Source organism: Elgaria multicarinata, chromosome 2, assembly GCF_023053635.1.
Source record: "Elgaria multicarinata webbii isolate HBS135686 ecotype San Diego chromosome 2, rElgMul1.1.pri, whole genome shotgun sequence".
NCBI lineage: Eukaryota > Metazoa > Chordata > Lepidosauria > Squamata > Anguidae > Elgaria > Elgaria multicarinata.
Window position 1 is genome coordinate 44,114,698 of NC_086172.1, and position 18,085 is coordinate 44,132,782.

General features: G+C 41.5%; 1 protein-coding gene across 1 annotated transcript in view; it reads left to right on the top strand.

Moving 5' to 3' along the window:
• LRP2 (LDL receptor related protein 2) overlaps positions 1 to 18,085 on the top strand; it is a 173,790-nt gene that overhangs the window by 86,746 nt on the left and 68,959 nt on the right. Inside the window, exons 28-38 of the mRNA XM_063118309.1 lie at positions 839 to 1,050; positions 2,422 to 2,606; positions 4,029 to 4,257; positions 5,831 to 6,008; positions 7,024 to 7,152; positions 9,678 to 9,844; positions 10,985 to 11,128; positions 11,300 to 11,409; positions 14,283 to 14,460; positions 16,417 to 16,630; positions 17,658 to 17,897. Of these exons, the coding sequence (XP_062974379.1) occupies positions 839 to 1,050; positions 2,422 to 2,606; positions 4,029 to 4,257; positions 5,831 to 6,008; positions 7,024 to 7,152; positions 9,678 to 9,844; positions 10,985 to 11,128; positions 11,300 to 11,409; positions 14,283 to 14,460; positions 16,417 to 16,630; positions 17,658 to 17,897 (1,986 nt within the window). The remainder of the gene's footprint in view (positions 1 to 838; positions 1,051 to 2,421; positions 2,607 to 4,028; positions 4,258 to 5,830; positions 6,009 to 7,023; positions 7,153 to 9,677; positions 9,845 to 10,984; positions 11,129 to 11,299; positions 11,410 to 14,282; positions 14,461 to 16,416; positions 16,631 to 17,657; positions 17,898 to 18,085) is intronic.

Genomic DNA, 18,085 nt, shown 5'->3' on the forward strand with positions numbered 1-18,085 from the left:
TCTACTTTATTCATTCATTCATTCATTTAAAGGATTTTTATCCCACTCTTCAGCCAAAAGGGATCCCAGAGTTAGGATGACCATATGGAAAGGAGGTCAGGGCTCCTGTATCTTTAACAGTTGTATAGAGAACAACTGTACAGCACCATGTACATTGATGGTGCTATATAAATAATAATAATAATAAGAAGAAGAAGAAGAAGAAGGAAATTTCAGCAGGTGCCATTTGAATGCATGCAGCACCTGGTGAAATTCACTCTTCGTCACAACAGTTAAAGCTGCAGGAGTTATACTAGAGTGACCAGATACAAAAGAGGGCAGGGCTCTACAGCTTTAACACAACCCAGAAAAATTTTCAGTTCTGATAGCAGGACATACAACAAACACTGAGGCTTTTCCATCAAGTGAACTGTGTTTGCAGTATTGCAGCTTGCCCGCCTTTTTTCTTATTACAGCTCCTGAGGAAGGATTCTTCTGAATCTGAAACGTCGAGCGTTTTTATATTGTTACAAAAATAAAACATTCATTGTTTATTTACACACAGCACTAGAGCTCGCCTCTCTTTTTTATACCTCCTTACTGGTGCCAATTCCCTTCACCTACCAGTGCATAGAAATGACACCTGCTGAAATTCCCTTTTCTATACAACTGCTAAAGATACAGGAGCCCTGTCCTCCTTTTCATAAGGTCACCCTACCTCAGACCAGGCCCGATCAAGCCCCTCCCACCATTAAATAATACCTCTGCTCATCCTGTGTAGCAGTTTTATGAATGGAATTACTCCAGCAGTTGCGTGTTAAAGGTTTGTTTGTTTGTTTTTACTTGCCTGTTTTTGCAGAGTCTGGGAGTTTCCTCTTGTTGGTGGCAAGCCGTAACCAAATTGTTGTTAACAACATAACTTCTCATGCGCAGCGCATTTATTCTTTGGTTCGAGATGGAAGGAACATTGTTGCTGTTGATTTTGATTCGGTGACTGATAGAATCTTTTGGTCTGATACTACACAGGACAAGATTTGGAGTGCATACCAGAATGGGACAGACAAAACAGTAGTAAGTCTCTTGTTGGATGCAGACACCGATTGCATGGGGCGCCGGGGCGCATTCACCTCTTTAGTAATATGTTCTCCTTTTCAGAGATGTGGATGTCAAGGAGGAGGGCCAGTGATGGCACACGATGCTGGGGGCGGAGCCAGCAATGTGGCCCTGCTTCTCAGGAAACACATTTGACCCCTTTCATGCATATCACGTGTGAAGGAGGCTATATTCTCATTGCAAATGGTATAGTTTGCGTTACTTCACTGAGCAGAATGGAGACATTGAACAGGGGCATGTGAAGTACACGAGGGGGAGCACATGTACTGTTGAGAGATGGGATGGAAAATAGAATTCTGTTTTGCCCTATGGGGATCCCATTGCATGTAATGTGCTGTGCATTTTTCTAGTATTCAAAGAATGTTTTACTAAATATCCAGTAAGTTTTTTTTTTAATTAAGCTGTTCCATGTAGAATTTCATGTAAAATTTCATATGATATTCTAATCAGCTCAAGTCCAATATCTCAATCAAACAACCTTCTGTTTTCTTGAGAAACATTTTTTAAAGTAACTAAAAACCAAAGAATGAGCAAAGTTTGTTTCATTAGCAGTGTTGTCCTTCTTGCTATTTTGTATTTTTAACTGTTGAAATTTTATCTGTTTGTAGCTCCTGAAGAAGGATTTTGTTAAAATCCGAAACGTTGAGCCTTTGACAAAAAAGAACTATTAAAGATTTTATACTTTCCAATAGCACCAGAGCCTGTCTCTCGTCTATCACCTGTCCAGTGGTGATTTTCCCCTCTAACACACACCTAGATCCCTAGATTAGAATTGTTTTTACAAGGGATGTTGGTTGTGTTGTCCTTTTTAATAACTATTTTAAGTCGCTTTTGTTTGTTTGATTTCTCTCCCACATTTCTGTCTCCAAAGATCCTGAAAACAGGTTACCTTTTTCTTGATATTTGCAGGTTTTTGTATGAATCAATATATGTTTACACTGATAAAGAACACCAGCTCAAAAGAACGTAGGGTGCTATAGAAGCTGTGGCTGCATTTTGGTATCTTTGCTGCAGAGCCAGCCTTCCTTTTTGTTGATATATTAATATATCCATTAGCATTACTTCGACTGCTGTCTAAACATGAGGTGGTAAATTGCTTCTAGCTACGAGCTATTTGTTTAAATAAGCAGTTTTAAAGGGGCAAACAACAGTTTTATTTCAGTGAGTTATTTATTGTCTTCGTGCACCTGGATTACGCTTTCTAGGGGGTGTTTTTTGGTTAATAAGTTTCTCCTCCTTCCTCTGTTCTTTTATAGAATAATTTTTTTCTCCGTTTCAACTGTAGAGGATGACAAGAGCACTAATGTGTTCCTTCGTTGCTTTTGGCAGGTATTTGACAGTGGTGTCACTGTAACAGAAAGCCTTGCGGTGGACTGGGTAGGCCGCAATCTTTACTGGACAGACTATGTTCTTGAAACTATTGAAGTCTCCAGACTTGATGGGAGCCACAGGACCGTGCTGATCAGTGAAAATGTAACAAACCCAAGGGGCCTTGTTTTAGATCCCAGGACAGAGTAAGGCTTTCTTTCTTTCTTTTAATGTACTTTTGCATTTGAACACACATCATTTGTGAATTGTTGACATCTCTATTTTTGGTGATATGTAAATTGGTAGATAGGATACTTATCCAATGGGCCCTGGGCAATAAAGCAAATAATTGCTGAATAAAGGAGATTTAGTGTGCATGTCTACTCAGAAGTAACCACTACTGAGTTCGATGGAGGCTTGTCCCATTTCGTAAGGCCTTTCACAGGGGTGGGGAATTAAAAATAAAATGCACTGTGGCTAGTGGGAACATTTAATCCTCCCTACCTTGATCACACACACACACACACACACACATACACACACACACTGTGGTTACACAAAGCTAAAAGAAAAGGTTATGGTCTCCTAAATGCTACACATTTAACACAATGACCCATTTCCCTAATTACCTGCCTAGTGTGTAGCTTATCATGTTATCAGAAACCAGGCGGCATGGATGTTTGAGGGGGAAACAATTCTCAAATAATCCATGGCCTCTTGTAGAAGATTAAAATAAGCCTCCATGGTTTATTTAAGCCACCGTGGCTTGCTTGATCATGCGAACTCGCCCAGCGTGTAGTTTAGCTCTGAATTGCTGTCCACAATTAACCTAAAAAAAAAAAAAATTCTTGGAACTAAGAAAAGTCTTTGGCATCTGGCTCACATCATGATGATGATGATGATGATGATGATGATGATTGATAAATGCAAATAATAATATTTGTGCAGCATTTTCAAGCGCTCAGAATGCTCCACCTGCATTATCTAGTTGTAATCATAAGAGCACAAGAAGAGTCCTGCTGAATCAGACCAAAGGCCTATCAAGTCCAGCATTCTGTTGGTGTAGCGGCCAACCAGCTGCCTGTGGGAAGCCCACAAGTGGGACACAAGTGCAATAGCACCCCCCTCCCATACATGTTCCCCAGCAACTGGTACACGGAGTCATATTGCCTCCAATACTGGAGGTAACATACAGCCATCATGACTAGTAGCCACTGGTAGCTTTATCCTCCATGAAATCTGTCTAGTCTCCTGTCTGTGTTGGTGGCCATCACTACATCTTATGGTACCAAATTCCATACTTTTACTATGGTCTGTGCAACAAACAAACAACCCCCCCTCCTTTTATCTGTCTTGATATCCCACCATTTAGCTTCATTGAATGACCTGGGCTCTAGTATGATGAGAAATGGAGGAAAGCATTGGCCAATCAGCTTTCTCCATACCATGTATAATTCTATTCACCTCTGTCACCTTCCCTCTTATGCACCTTTCTAAGTTGAAAAGCCCCAAATGAGTTGTCACTACACCGTAAACCTGTACAGTTTTTGACAATGAGGTTGTTCTGACATTTCTAAGTATACAAATGTGGTTGCTTCCTGTGATCATTAATCAGTTGCTTTTCATAGCGCTCACGTGATCTTCTGGACGGACTGGGGTCGGAATCCTCGAATTGAAAGAGCAAGCATGGATGGCAAATTGCGAACTACCATCATCAGTAATAAGATCTATTGGCCCAATGGACTTTGCATTGACTATCCTAACAAATTGCTGTATTTTGCGGATGCGTATCTCGACTACATTGATTTCTGTGATTACAATGGAAACAATAGGCGGCAAGTGGTGGCAAGTGACTTGGTATGAAAAAAATCAAGTAAAAGGGGGGGGGGAAATAGGTTACCATGCTATACAAATGCTAGCTGGCTAATCTCTCATGTTGTGCCCTGCTGTGCTAAGGCAGAAACCTCAGGGCTAATATACACCTGCCATTTATCCCAGGGTGGTCATAAGGTCATCCCTGCGTGTCCAAATGACGCACAGCTGATCCTGGGGCGAAAGGGAGATGAGCACTCAGTTCTCCTGGGATAGCTGGGACAGCTTTCCCTCCGGATTTTTTATACATTTTTGTTAATTCCCATTGACAATAATAGCCCGGTCCTCTGAAAATGGAGCAGTTTTCCGATGAGTAATCTGGTGGCGCAGAGAGACAGACTCCCTCAGAAAATTGGAGTGGAGAACCTGCTCAATGGAGCTCCACCCCGAATTTTTGAGGGGAGCAGACCCGATCTGCATACCCCTAGGATTCAGGGTGAATAGAATGGGGTAAGCAGAAAAAAGTTCAGAGGACAGCCAGGCTGGTCTGGGGCACAGAAATCCCTGTGAGGTATCATAGCAGCACTCTGGGAATACATTCCTGAGCCTCTTCTTGTTAAGCTCTTCCTATTTTCTCCATGAATTGCCATTGGAAGGCTGGCTTTTATAAGAGCAGAGCCATATACTGTGCCCCATTCTAGGTGCAGAAAAGCAGAGCTATCCTGTCAGGCTTATCGTTACCAATCACTTCTTTAAAATTTCTCATTCATATTTCATAGAATCATAGAATAGTAGAGTTGGAAGGGGCCTATAAGGCCATCGGGTCCAACCCCCTGCTCAATGCAGGAATCCACCCTAAAGCATCCCTGACAGATGATTGTCCAGCTGCCTCTTGAATGCCTCTAGTGAGGGAGAGCGCACAACCTCCCTAGGTAACAGGTTCCATTGTCGTACTGCTCTAACAGTCAGGAAGTTTTTCCTGATGTCCAGCCGGAATCTGGCTTCCTGTAACTTGAGCCCGTTATTTCGTGTCCTGCACTCTGGGATGATCGAGAAGTTATCCTGGCCCTCCTCTGTGTGACAACCTTTCAAGTATTTGAAGAGTGCTATCATGTCTCCCCTCAATTTTCTCTTCTCCAAGCTAAAAATGCTCAGTTCTTTCAGTCTCTCTTCATAGGGCTTTGTTTCCAGACCCCTGATCATCCTGGTTGCCCTCCTCTGAACACGCTCCAGCTTGTCTGCATCCTTCTTGAATTGCGGAGCCCAGAACTGGCCGCAGTACTCTAGATGGGGCCTAACCAGGGCCGAATAGAGAGGAACCAGTACCTCACTTGATTTGGAAGCGATACTTCTATTAATGCAGCCCAAAATAGCATTTGCCTTTCTTGCAGCCATATTGCACTGTTGGCTCATATTCAGCTTGTGATCTACAACAATTCCAAGATCTTTCTTGTTTGTAGTATTGCTGAGCCAAGTGTCCCCCATCTTGTAACTGTGCATTTGGTTTCTATTTCTTAGATGTAGAACTTGGCATTTACCCCTATTTTATCAGGTTCTGTTCTGCACTACTTCTGGATAAACAACAACAATGAAAAAATGAACCCTTTGCTCTTTTTAGGTCTTGCGGCATCCTCACGCACTCACTATCTTTGAAGATTTTGTGTACTGGACTGACAGATACACCAACCGAGTAATTCGAGCCAACAAATGGCATGGAAGAAATCAAACAGTTATGATGTATAATATTCACCGGCCTCTGGGTATTGTTGCTGTCCACTCTGTGAAACAGCCTGCTGGTAAGCTTAAGTAGTCCATCTGGTAACAGAAAAGCGAACTATAGAATTTGAATGTTAATAAACATTAAGAAAGCTTTGAACACTTGCAGGTGCAATGGTGGTTAAACAAACCAAGGACAAGGCATTTGAGGAATCCTGTAGAGTTTTCATGACATTTAATTATATTTGTTCTCTTCTAAATGTCAATTGTGGTACAGGCTTGAAATTATTTTTTTTTAAAAAAAAGTAAAGCATGGTCAACTTTCTGTGATTTGTGCTCAATGTGTTGTTGCTTATAAGTATCATCCATAGTGGTTTCTTTGAAGTAGAGATCATTTTTTTAAAAAAACTATTTCTTATTGGAATTTCTCTTACATGAAAGGATTTTCCTTTGGTGGTGGTCCTTTGGTGGGGGGTGTTATTGTGTATAACATTGTTCTGAGATGGATTGATTTTATTTATAAAATCATTTACTGTATATACCAGTTTTTCTCAAAAGGAGTTAAAAATGTAGAAAGACAATAAAACATCCATAAAATAAGAAGAAATAGCAAGCAATGACAGAAAGGCCAGAAAATGAAAGCTGTTAATATTTAAAGGTCAACCCCCCTTTATTTTACATCTGTCTTCAGCCTTTATTTTATTTTACTTCAGTCTTCACCTTAAAGAAACCACACACACGCTAAATATCCTTATTGCCCAGATTGAAAGTAGGAATAAAAACAACAACACTCTTTTTCAAGGGAGTAGTCCGCTGAAGAAAAAGGCTCTATAGTTCAAAAGTACGAACCAGTAAAGAAAAGCATGTCTAGGTAAAGGTCCTTCTGAGAAGCTTGCCTCCAGCACTCCACTGTTGTCCCAAAAGTAGAGGTATTCAAGACAAATGAGGATCTCTATGAGATGGTACAGAAGACAGCCTTGGTGGGTGGTCTTAGATGGGTATAGTCATTGGTCTTCCATAGCTCCCCCCATGTCATGACATAACATGCTACTTTGCTGCCTTTGGGATTTACCAGCACATTTATTTTTGTCTCAGGTATCAACTTTTGCAATCAATCCCCCTGTAGCCACCTATGTTTGCTTTCATCGTCGGGACCACAATTTTATTCTTGTGCCTGCCCTTCAGGATGGACTCTCTCCCCGGATCATGTGAACTGCATGAGAGGTGGGATTACAAGAGCTGTGACTGGAAAGAGATATTTGTTTTATTATTTATTATGTTATTTGTCAGAGGAAGTATTCTGTAGACTCCTGTTCAATATTTCTGCAAAGCAGAGGAAAAACGAATGTTCCCAAATTTTATTGGTATCATCATCATCGTTATTGTCATCATCATCTGCTATGTATCATTCATTCAAGCCATTTAGGCATTTTGTTTGAAAATATTTCATAGTATGTGTCAGATGCTTTTAATATACACAGGATTCTACATTTTGTAGGCATTATATCCTCTGTGATACACTGAAAACCTATGAAGGTAAAAGTTAAAGGTACAAGTCCAGAGAAAGTTAGGTATCCTTTAGCCCTTTTTGAAATCAATAGGACTTGAATAGTGCTTAAGCACACCCAGGTTTCTTAGAAATGCTCTCACAACCTATGGTTTATGTGACTTCAAGATCTTCAGTGGTACCTTTGAATCCAATCCAATGGGACTTACTTCCAAATAAACATGCATAGGATCACGCTTTACAGTAGTTTTTACACAGCAGAACAGATCCTAGCAAACACAAGTATTACTCTGTGATGCTGACACTATTCATTGTGAAGTTTTGTAATTATCACTGATGATTTGGAAAGAATGGGAACTTGACCCCTTCAGAGATTGATTATAACTGTAATCTTTGCTGGCATTGCTTAGTTTAGCTTGCCAACAGAAACTTTCAGCAGCTGTGCTAAACCCACGTTTGGCTTGCATTGTTTTCTTTTCATCGTAGTGATATCATTAAAGTCTCCACAGCTAATTGGTGGAGCTTATGTGGCAAGAAAAGCACTAATTCTGAAACATCACTCTTTTCTTGTTTTATATTTGGGATATTGGCAATTTGACCCATGATGCATTTTTTAAATAGTTCTGTTTCCCTACTTTCATGACAAATCTGTGAAAACCTTTTTGTGTGTGGGAGCAGTAGAACTGTATAATAAAATCATGCTCTGAGTCTCTTATGTACAAGTAACATAGATTATCAGAATCCACAGGGCTTTTCCCCAAGACTTATGAAAAGTAGGAAATAGTTATAGACTGGCCTTATAGCGGAAATCTGAAGGACTCTGGCCTTTGCTAGACCTAAGTGAAAATCTGGGGGAGAGGAGGGGAGACCTTGTGTTATGAATAACGTGAGATCTCGCTCTTGTTTACACGCGAGTCACAACGAGCTCAAGAAGAGAGCCGTCGCGTGCGTGCCATTTTTTAAAAAAACCTTTAAAGGGACGGCTGCACGAGAGGACGAGTGGCAAGTTAAATTTTGTGTGTGTGTGTTTTTTTTTTAAACTTGATTTCCCCGCTCCCCCCACCCTAGCCCTGATGGACGCAGCGCGGTTCTCGGATTCGCGTGAGTAATCGTGTGGAGCTGGGGAAAGCTGCGGAAACGGGATGCACGTTCGCGGTCTCAGGCTTGAGACTGCGAGAAAAAGCGGGCCCAAAGTGTAGGGCTTTATCCTGGGGCCAGAGCCCAGGATCCCCTGTGCGCCATCTGGACGCACAGGGCCGATCCCAGGTATCAGCCCAGGATAATCCCTGGTCTAGCAAAGGCTTCTGTGACCCCGTTCAGACAACACGCTAAACCATGCTGCTTAACCACAAAATGGTTAACAGAATGCTTAACCATGGTTTACGGTGTCATCTGACACACGTTTTCCCTAACCATCTGCCCTGTTAACCACATTGTGGTTATGCTCACTAAGGAAAACTAAACCACAAAAGGGATAAAAGTGTTGTCTGCCAGCATTCTGCATGTGGTTAGCGTTAACCACAGCTGAACATGGTTAAGCTAACCGTGAAGCCCAGGGTGTCCTCTGAACCAGGCCTTTGGGGAGAGAAATGTGTGTGCTCTTGGGGCTTTCAACATAAACATTCTTAACAGCAGCTCTCAATTGGCTTGGTGCTTGTGAGTCAAGAAACAGCTGTCGAACCACGTGGAAGCAGCAAGGGGAGCAGACCCTTGAGACTTCCTTAAATACTGGCTTCAAGTACACTACAACAAAATGGTTTTTTTGAGGACATGGATGCATTGGGAGGAGGGACCCATGTTCATGGTAGACTACATGCCTTGCATATTGAAGGCCTCATCTTCAACCCCGGGCATCTCCAGGCCCTGTAGAACCACTGCCAGGCAGGAACTACACTACTGCTTTAAAACGGTTTTTAACAGTACTGACAACTGTTGGGGCCCAGGACACACTACATACACAGTTTTCAAACCATTTTTAAACTGTGTCATATCCTGCTTGGTGTAGATCTGGCTCTAGTCAGAATAAATAACAGTGGGGTAGGTGGGCAAAGGGCCAGGCCTCGTATACAGGTTCCTCCTATGTTCCTAAATATGTTTCGCTGAGCACAATGTAAATTTCTGAGGGTTTGGGTTTTTTTTAGTTTAAATACCTCCAGGAATTAACAAACCACAGCATTTTGTTTTGTTATCTATAGGAAGCATGGAAGACTAAAATGTTGCTGCTTATGTTGCTGTTTTACAGTTGAACAACCGTTCCTTATGGCTGTAAGAGATAACATCATTTATGGTGTTTCTCTGAATCCTGAGGAGAAGACCAATGATGCCATGGTTCCAATAGCAGGTGTTCAGAATGGATATGATGTTGACTTTGATGATACAGAGCATGTTATCTACTGGGTTGAAAATCCAGTGAGTAAATGCAATTATTTTCTATGGCTACTGACAGGAAAGACTTGGCTTTGTGAAACTGCTGAAAGGAATTGATACTATAGGTCAACCTTCATAACTTGGTTCCCCCACCAGAGGTTTTAGACTACAATTCCCAGCATCCCTGGCCAATGACCATGCTGGCTGGGGCTGATGGGAGTTGAAATCCACAACATCTGGAGGATCCAAGTGGGGAAGGCTGATATAGGCATTATCTCAGCATGCTCATTACCCATGTTTCCGGATGCCTTCCTGCCTTTCCATCCAACTTTCTTCCCCTGATTTCTTGTTCTACCACATCTCTATTTCGGACTGGAGTCTAAATGGGAAAAATCAAACTGTGGCTGCAATCCTCTGCACATATCTGGGAGTAAGTCCCATTGAGATGGATGGGACTTACTACTGAATAGAGTAGAGATGTGTAGTCATGTGTAGAGGGACATTTTTCTCCCTCTCTCAAAATACTAGAACCCAATGGGGTCACCCCATGAAACTGATTGGTGGGAGATCCAGGACAAATAAAAGGAAGGACTTCTTCACACAGCACATAGTTAAATTATGGAACTCACTACCACAAGATGTAGTGTTGGCCACCAACCTGGATGGCTTTAAAAGGGGATTGGATAAATTCCTGGAGGCAAAGGCTATCAATGGCTACTAGCCCTGATGGTTTTGTGCTGTCTCCAGTATTCGAGGCAATAAGCCTGTGTGCACCAGTTGCTGGGGAACATGGCCGGGAGGCTGCTGTTGCACCATGTCCTGCTTGTTCATCCCTGGCCGATGGCTGCTTGGCCACTGTGTGAACAGAGTGCAGGACTAGATGGACCCTTGGTCTGATCCAGCATCAGGGCACTTCTTAGGTTCTTATTGCACTGTGTGAGGGCTTTATTTCATTATTTTGATAGCTCTTTAGTAACGGACCAAAATATTCCTTTCTAGAGCTCAGTATACTCTGTGTTATTAGTATTAGTATTATATTTATTTATATCCTTTATTTCCCCCAATACTGGGCCTCAAGGAGGTACTGGGTCTCAGTATGCATATATTAGGAGAAAACTCTGAAAGATTTTCTTGCTTGTGCTAAGTCTTGATGTTTTCTTTTCAATTCTTCTCAATCTTAAGGGTGAAATCCATAGAGTGAAGTCAGATGGTACAAACAGGACAGTATTTGCTCCAGCTGCTGTTATTGGGACCCCAATGGGCCTGGCTTTAGATTGGATATCTGGAAACCTGTACTACAGTAACCCTGGCACACAATCCATTGAGGTAAGTATTACAACTTCAGGATAATAATTTTAGGGTAAAAAAAAAATACAATTTAACACCCTAGTTAAGGTGCATACAAATTTACCCGTGCACCAAAAAGCATGAAAATTGTAAATTAGGGCGCCTACCTTAACTTTTGCACCATATAACCAAACTTGGTATGTTCTCTAGGTCCTGAAGCTTCATAGTGAAGTAATCTACCGAAAAACACTGATTACCAACGATGGTACATCTAGAGGATCTGGAAGACCAATTGGTTTAACTGTTGATCCTGTTCAAGGGTGAGTTAGTAAATTGTTTCTGGATTTACTGAGGTTTTATTTTCTTGGCTCCGTGATCCTAAACTCATTCCATGGAAGAAAGTTTTGTTGGCCTGAAGGCAACTTCTTTCGATATCACAGAGCAATTATAACTCTCAATATTTGCTAGCTAGAAAGCATTAGGATGGGGGCAGAGGGGTGCCTCCACCAGCAGGGAGGGCACATCCACCCCAGGGTCCCTAGGTATACCCTCATAAAGCTCTGCAGGCCCCGAAATGGGATGTTCTTGTGATAGAAGCAGCCTTAGATTCCCTGGATTGAAGGCACACCATTCCAGCACACAGCTCCAGGATCGGGCACTTCACCTACATCAGCCTTTGGCTGGAATAGGTATTTTCCAGGAAATTTAAAAAAGAAAAAGGTAAGTCTGCTGCCTCCACCATTGCAAGCTGGCAGGACTTCAGAATGATCCTCCACTTCACTGCCCTGCCCCCTTCTCTAAGGGTGCAATGCTGTGCGTGTTTAAACAGGAAAAAAGCCTTACAACTCCCAGCAATGTGAGAGTTGTAGACTTTTTTTGTCTAAATTTGCATAGGATTGCGGTCTAAGAGTGTTTTTAGTTACTGCTCTTCTGCATTAGCTTTTTGATTCTGCTCTCATCCTAATTATGGTGGCTTTGGGGTTGGCTATAAAAACTTACTCTTCAAAAGGTTACGCCTTTACATTACATTTATTGGCTGCATAAATAAAGTTAAACTTAGTATTTGTGGGTGGGGTTGTTGTGGGTTGTTCCAATAGTTTAATATTTGGTGTGTAGTATGAGACTAGCGATATGTTTACTGTATTAGTATCATAAAAGTGAGACAGTTATAAAGTGTGTGGAAGGAACTTGTACTCAGGAATTAAGAAGGTGTTCTCCTAGTATATGCTCAGAACATAGGCGTGCGCAAGGGGTGTACAGGGAGTGCCCAGGCACACCCTAATGTCTCAAGTAATAATGTCTCTCTGCTGAAAGCCATATTTCAAGGAGGCCAGGAAGACGGCCCCCGAAGGCTAATATTGCCTCGTAAGACTCTCCAAAATCTCCACTGATGCTGGGGCTTGAGGAGTGTCTCCTCATTCCTTTCCCTCTCACCTGCAATGGTCCTCCCCTGGTCAGGCAACCTGAACATGGAGTAGGGCATCAGTGTCTATGGTGTTTAATAAATAAATGAATAAAAATAATGTCCTTTATGATTGAGTATTCAATAAATGTTAACCTTTAAAAAATAAATTAAATTCACTGGATGCACATACTAAGGAAATGTGCTGCGAACGCCTATGTCCATCTTTAGCCATGATATGAATTGTTTGTTGCACAGTATACTTGTTTCAGTTATCTGGGCTTGCATTATTAAATATAGTCTTTGCCCTACCACTGTCTCTGGCATGCTGTTCCCTTCTCCTTCTAGATAATCTAGATTGGGGTGGGCAGTCCTCAGCTTGCAGAACCTACTTTGTGTTTTTGCTTCAACTCCAAGATGCAGAAGAAATTCACTTAGAATTAAGGAATTCTGAGCCCATGAATTTGTTTTACTAGAACTGAACAGAGTTCACAGTCTTTCCACACACAAATCAACTCCTAGTTTCCCCCTGCCCTCTTTTATTTATTTATTTATTATTTATTTATTTATTTATTTATTTTGAGGCTATAAATAATTAACATCATTAGATGTGGACAAGGGGGGCAGTAACATTTTTGTGGACTAGTAACTTCTATGTTCATTTATATTTCCCTTTTAGGATACAACAAATTTAAACAAAACAACAAAAAGCCTCATGAACATTAACTGCAGCTTGCTGATTCATCTGATCTGAACCTGGACAAAGTGTGGTTAATCTTAATTATAGTTAACTGAAGCAACCCAACTTCAGCATTTAGGGCAGTATCCAATGCGGCCCATGGGCTAGGGAGACCTACCTCTAATGCAACGGGAAGCTAGCAGTTCCTGAAGCAACTGGAAATGAGAAATGGTAGTCTACGAAACAAGAAAGATCAGTGGAGCTCCCCACTCCAGAAACAAGTGTTTTGGCTCATTCCTGGAGTTTGTTTAAGAAGCACTCTCTTCCTGTTGTGCTAGCATTGGTTCAACGGGTGCCACTGAATGAGTGGCAGTGCAGTGGCAGTATTAGATACTGCCCAATGTTTATGAAGCTGGATTGTTTCAACTAACCATAATTAAGATTGACCAAAGTGTTACGCTCAGATGATATGCTAAACTGAAGGGGAAGCTGCTGATCTTTTTGTGGGGGAACCACATGATGCCAAGGCTCTCTGAGGCTTGTTCTTGTAACATTAAACCATAGTTTAGCATTCATGCAGCCAGAATTTTCTTCCAGCTCTACAGTTAGCTCAGTGTTACTATGACCCTGTTCAGATGACATGGTAAGCCACAGTGGTTAAGCATTTTGAGCTAAACATTATGGCTTAGAGTGTCATGTGAACTATGACTTTCTGTATCGTGTGAACCATTCCTAACCATGGTGGCTACATAATCACTGTTTAAACACAGTCACTAACCATTTGCTGCAATTAGCAGCCTAACCATGGCTCAGCCTGTTGACTGAACAGGCCCTATAAAATAAAACAAGCTGTTTGTATAAGCTTGAGTGAAAAATATTATTTCTTACACTGCATCCCCATGCATGTTTGCTTAGTGTATCCCTATGCATGTAATTCTGTGCATGCTTACTCAGATTTAAGTCCCAATGTGCCTGTTGGATCTTACTTTGTGTACACAGGATTGCAACCTCATGCTGTAAAGTCAAACCCCATACACACTTCATTTACTGAGAACAGTCTCAGGCATTCCTCATACCTGCTTTTTTGATTGTTGAGATAACATATGTTGCAGGAAGCTGTATTGGACAGACCAAGGAACTGACAGTGGGGTCCCAGCAAAGATTGCCAGTGCAAACATGGATGGCTCAGATATCAGAACCCTCTTCACTGGTAATCTAGACCATGTAGAGTTTATCACCCTTGATATCAAGGAACAAAAGCTGTACTGGCCGGTCACAAGCACTGGAGTGGTATGTATGAGCATACATGCTTATGTCTATCTGTGTGAATCCTGCAGCCTAACACAGCAGAGGAATTGCATGCTTTGAAGCAGGAATGCTGAGATGATTAAGGGCTCATCTACACCAAGCAGGATAGTCCACTGTGAAAGCGGTATATAGTATGTGTCAATGGGCCCCAACAGTTCAGTGCACTTCAATACCACTATAAAGCAGTAGTGTGGCTCCTGCCTTTTATATACCACTTTCACAGTGGAATATCCTGCTTAGTGTAGATGAGCCCTAAGAGTTAGTGGAAAGAGCTGAATCTGATCATACATTCAGTATGCAGTTGATAATACATAAATTTTGCCTAGCAAATTTTTAGAAAATGATTTTTCAGAGTTTAAAAAAAAGCATAACAGCAATCCTTTGTACGATTCGCCCCACAGTATTCAACGGGGTTGTAAATGCTAGTTACTGTCCAATAGTTAAAGCTTTGGAAATAGTTATGTGCTGCAAATTCTGGATTATGTAGCGCTGATGTTAATGGAAACTAATCAGGAGCCAGTTTTTCCTAAGTAAGTGCAGTGCCTTGAGTTGCTTAGTTCTCAAGATGCACTTAGGTCTGTCACTGTGTTTGGCCCTTATCAAGGCCTTTAGAGGGTAGCTGCTCATGGCCTGTTGTTGTAGATCCTGCAGTGCACTTCAATACCACTATAAAGCAGTAGTGTAGCTCCTGCCTTTTATATACAGCTTTCATTGTGGAATATCCTGCTTGGTGTAGATGAGCCCCATGATAACTTATCAGCACTCCATTTTTAGTGCCAGAGTGAATGGCCCTGTTCAGAAGACCCCCTTTTTGTTAACAAAAAAGCCTTAAACTCCGTGGTTTAAGGTGTCATCTGAACAGAGCCAATGTGTGTGTGTACAAGGGCTGATAGTTGAATTTAAATAGTTCATGGCGTGAAGAAGAGATGTGAACCCTCCCAAATGCCGCCAAAGCTTATTATCCCACACAAGGGGAAATTTCCTTTCCAAATTGGCTTGTGTAACTGCAAATAGATTGACATTGACCAGCACTGATTTATGAAAGTGTACTTTGTAACAGGATCAATAAGCAGTGAAGTTATTTCTGATTTTCAATCTGCTGATTTTCAATTTGTCATGCAAAAAGTCATGTCATTTGCAAACAGGCCCACTTTATGTACGTGTATGACCAGCTTGCGTGCCTTCGATGTGCGGATTAGCATGAAAAGCAGATAACTGGCATCCTTTAATGGTGCTTTTCTGTAGCTGACAAGGCTTTGAATTGTAATTGTTAACTGCTTGAAGATCTTGATAGTTGGATGTGGCCACTATAAAGACAGTCGGGCCGAAGCTCACATCGTGTTTTTCTTTTTTAAAAAAACAGCCATCAACAGCTCAAGATCTAAACCCACAGCTATTTCACGTTGTCTGTTTTGTGTTTAAAATCTCTTTGTTAGCCTAGAGGTCCATTTTCTTCCCATAACAGTACCTAAAGGTGGGAGAAATAGGCCTTAATCTGGAGAAAAGTGAATAAATACTGCACACACTATACGTTTTTTTTAATGTAATGAAAGAACTGGCCCTGATTCAGCTAGTGTTAACTATAACCATCTTTCTCTGAATATTGCGTAAAGGTGCAAACCTGTGCATGTATAGACAAGAAAAAAGTCCTACAACTTCCAGCATTTCCCAGCCAAGATGGCTAGCTGGAGAATGCTGGGCATTTTAGGACTTTTTCCTGTCTAAACATGCATGGGATTGTTCCCAACATGTTTTTTATTTGAGGATGAGTGAGTGCATCTGAAAATTGTTCAGGGTAATAGAAAGGGGGGGGGGGGCAGGGAAAGAGAAATAATCCTCCAAACCTGACATGCTCCTTTAACTGCAGACGTATGATCAGTGTACAGAGCGCTCTGACTTAATTGTCATTTGTGATATTCAATATCCTTAATCTCTTAGATTGAACGAGGGAACGTGGATGGCACTAATCGGATGACCGTGGTTGTTCACCTCTCTCACCCGTGGGGAGTAGCTGTCTATGGTTCTTTTCTGTACTACACTGACCGGGATTATGAGGTCATTGAGCAGGTGGACAAGTCCACTGGAGCGAACAAAGTGGTGCTGAGGGACAACACTTCAGGATTGAAATGTCTCCGAGTGTATTACCGAGACAGTGAGTCTATGATGTGACCTGTGAAAGCCTTTTCAGTGAACTTCTCATTGATTTATCTGCCCCCAAATATCTCGCTTTTATGAATAGGCAGTGTTAAATAAACAGAAAATCCAGAGAAAACAAATTCACATCCTGTTTTATGAACGGTGTAGTAAAAAGGGTCGAATGTCTGAATTAGGGCCAGAGTAGCCATCCAGACTGAGCAGGAGCAGTTGGAGCAAATAACATTTTATTTCAGGGATATATTTATTTAGACATGAATTTATTTAATTTTAAATTTTATTTTAAAAGCTTTATGCCACAAAACCAGCCAATTCAGGCTTTTGTGTAAGGAAGGCAGGGCTCCTTTTTCTTGAACAGTTGCATAGAAAAGGGAATTTCAGCAGGTGTCATTTGTATGCATGCAGCATCTGGTGAATTCCCTCTTCATCGCAACAGTTAAAGCTGCAGGAGCTACACTAGAGTGATCAGATACAAAAGAGGGCAGGGCTCCTGCAGCTTGAACTGTTACGATGAAGTTGGAATTTCACCAGGTGCTGCATGCATATATATGACATCTGCTGAAATTTCCTTTTCTATGCAACTGTTAAAAAATATTGGATCCCTGTCCTCCTTTCCATATGGTCACCTTACTCGTGTGGCACCTCACAGTCAAAAAAACAGAGCACCTATAAAATCCAATGGAATTATCAGGTTGAAACATTAAAGTAAAATCTCACTTACTTAAAACAAAGAAGCATAAGGCAATAGCTCAGAAATCCAGATCCAAAAGATTTTTGCCTATCTTCTAAAGATAGGGAGAGAGCATTCCAAGTGGGCCTGCCTAAGAAGAGAATTCCATAACCACGACTCTAGACCTTACCATTGCCAAATATACTGCCATCTAGTGGGGGTGCATGTGTGGTTTTTTTTTTATTTATAAGTTGAGATATTTGCACTTTAAAAACACACGCATCTTCTTGTTTTTGCTGCTGAGTGATTGCAACATGGTGGTGATTTCAGTTTAGATGTCTCTCTCCCACTTTAGAGTCGGCTGGTTCCTCAAATGGCTGCAGTAACAACATTGGGGGTTGTCAGCACCTGTGCCTGCCTGTACCTGGCGGCCTCTTCTCTTGTGCGTGTGCTACTGGCTTTCAGCTAAATCCTGATAACAGGACCTGCTCCCCATACAGCTCCTTTGTCATCGTTTCCATGCTGTCTGCAATTAAAGGATTTAGCTTAGAGACGTCTGACCATTCTGAAGCAATGGTCCCTTTGGCAGGAAGAGGTAAGTAAAGCTTATAGGAGATAAACAAAATCCTTTTGTGCCCTAGTGTCTTACCGTTGCAGATGGGTAATTCTTCGTGTACTTCTTGTAAAGTACAGAAATATTTTCAGAATAAATATTTCTGTAAAAATACAGAAATATTTAGGTTTAAAGCAATTTAAGGCCCTTTCTACACCTAAGGGTTATCC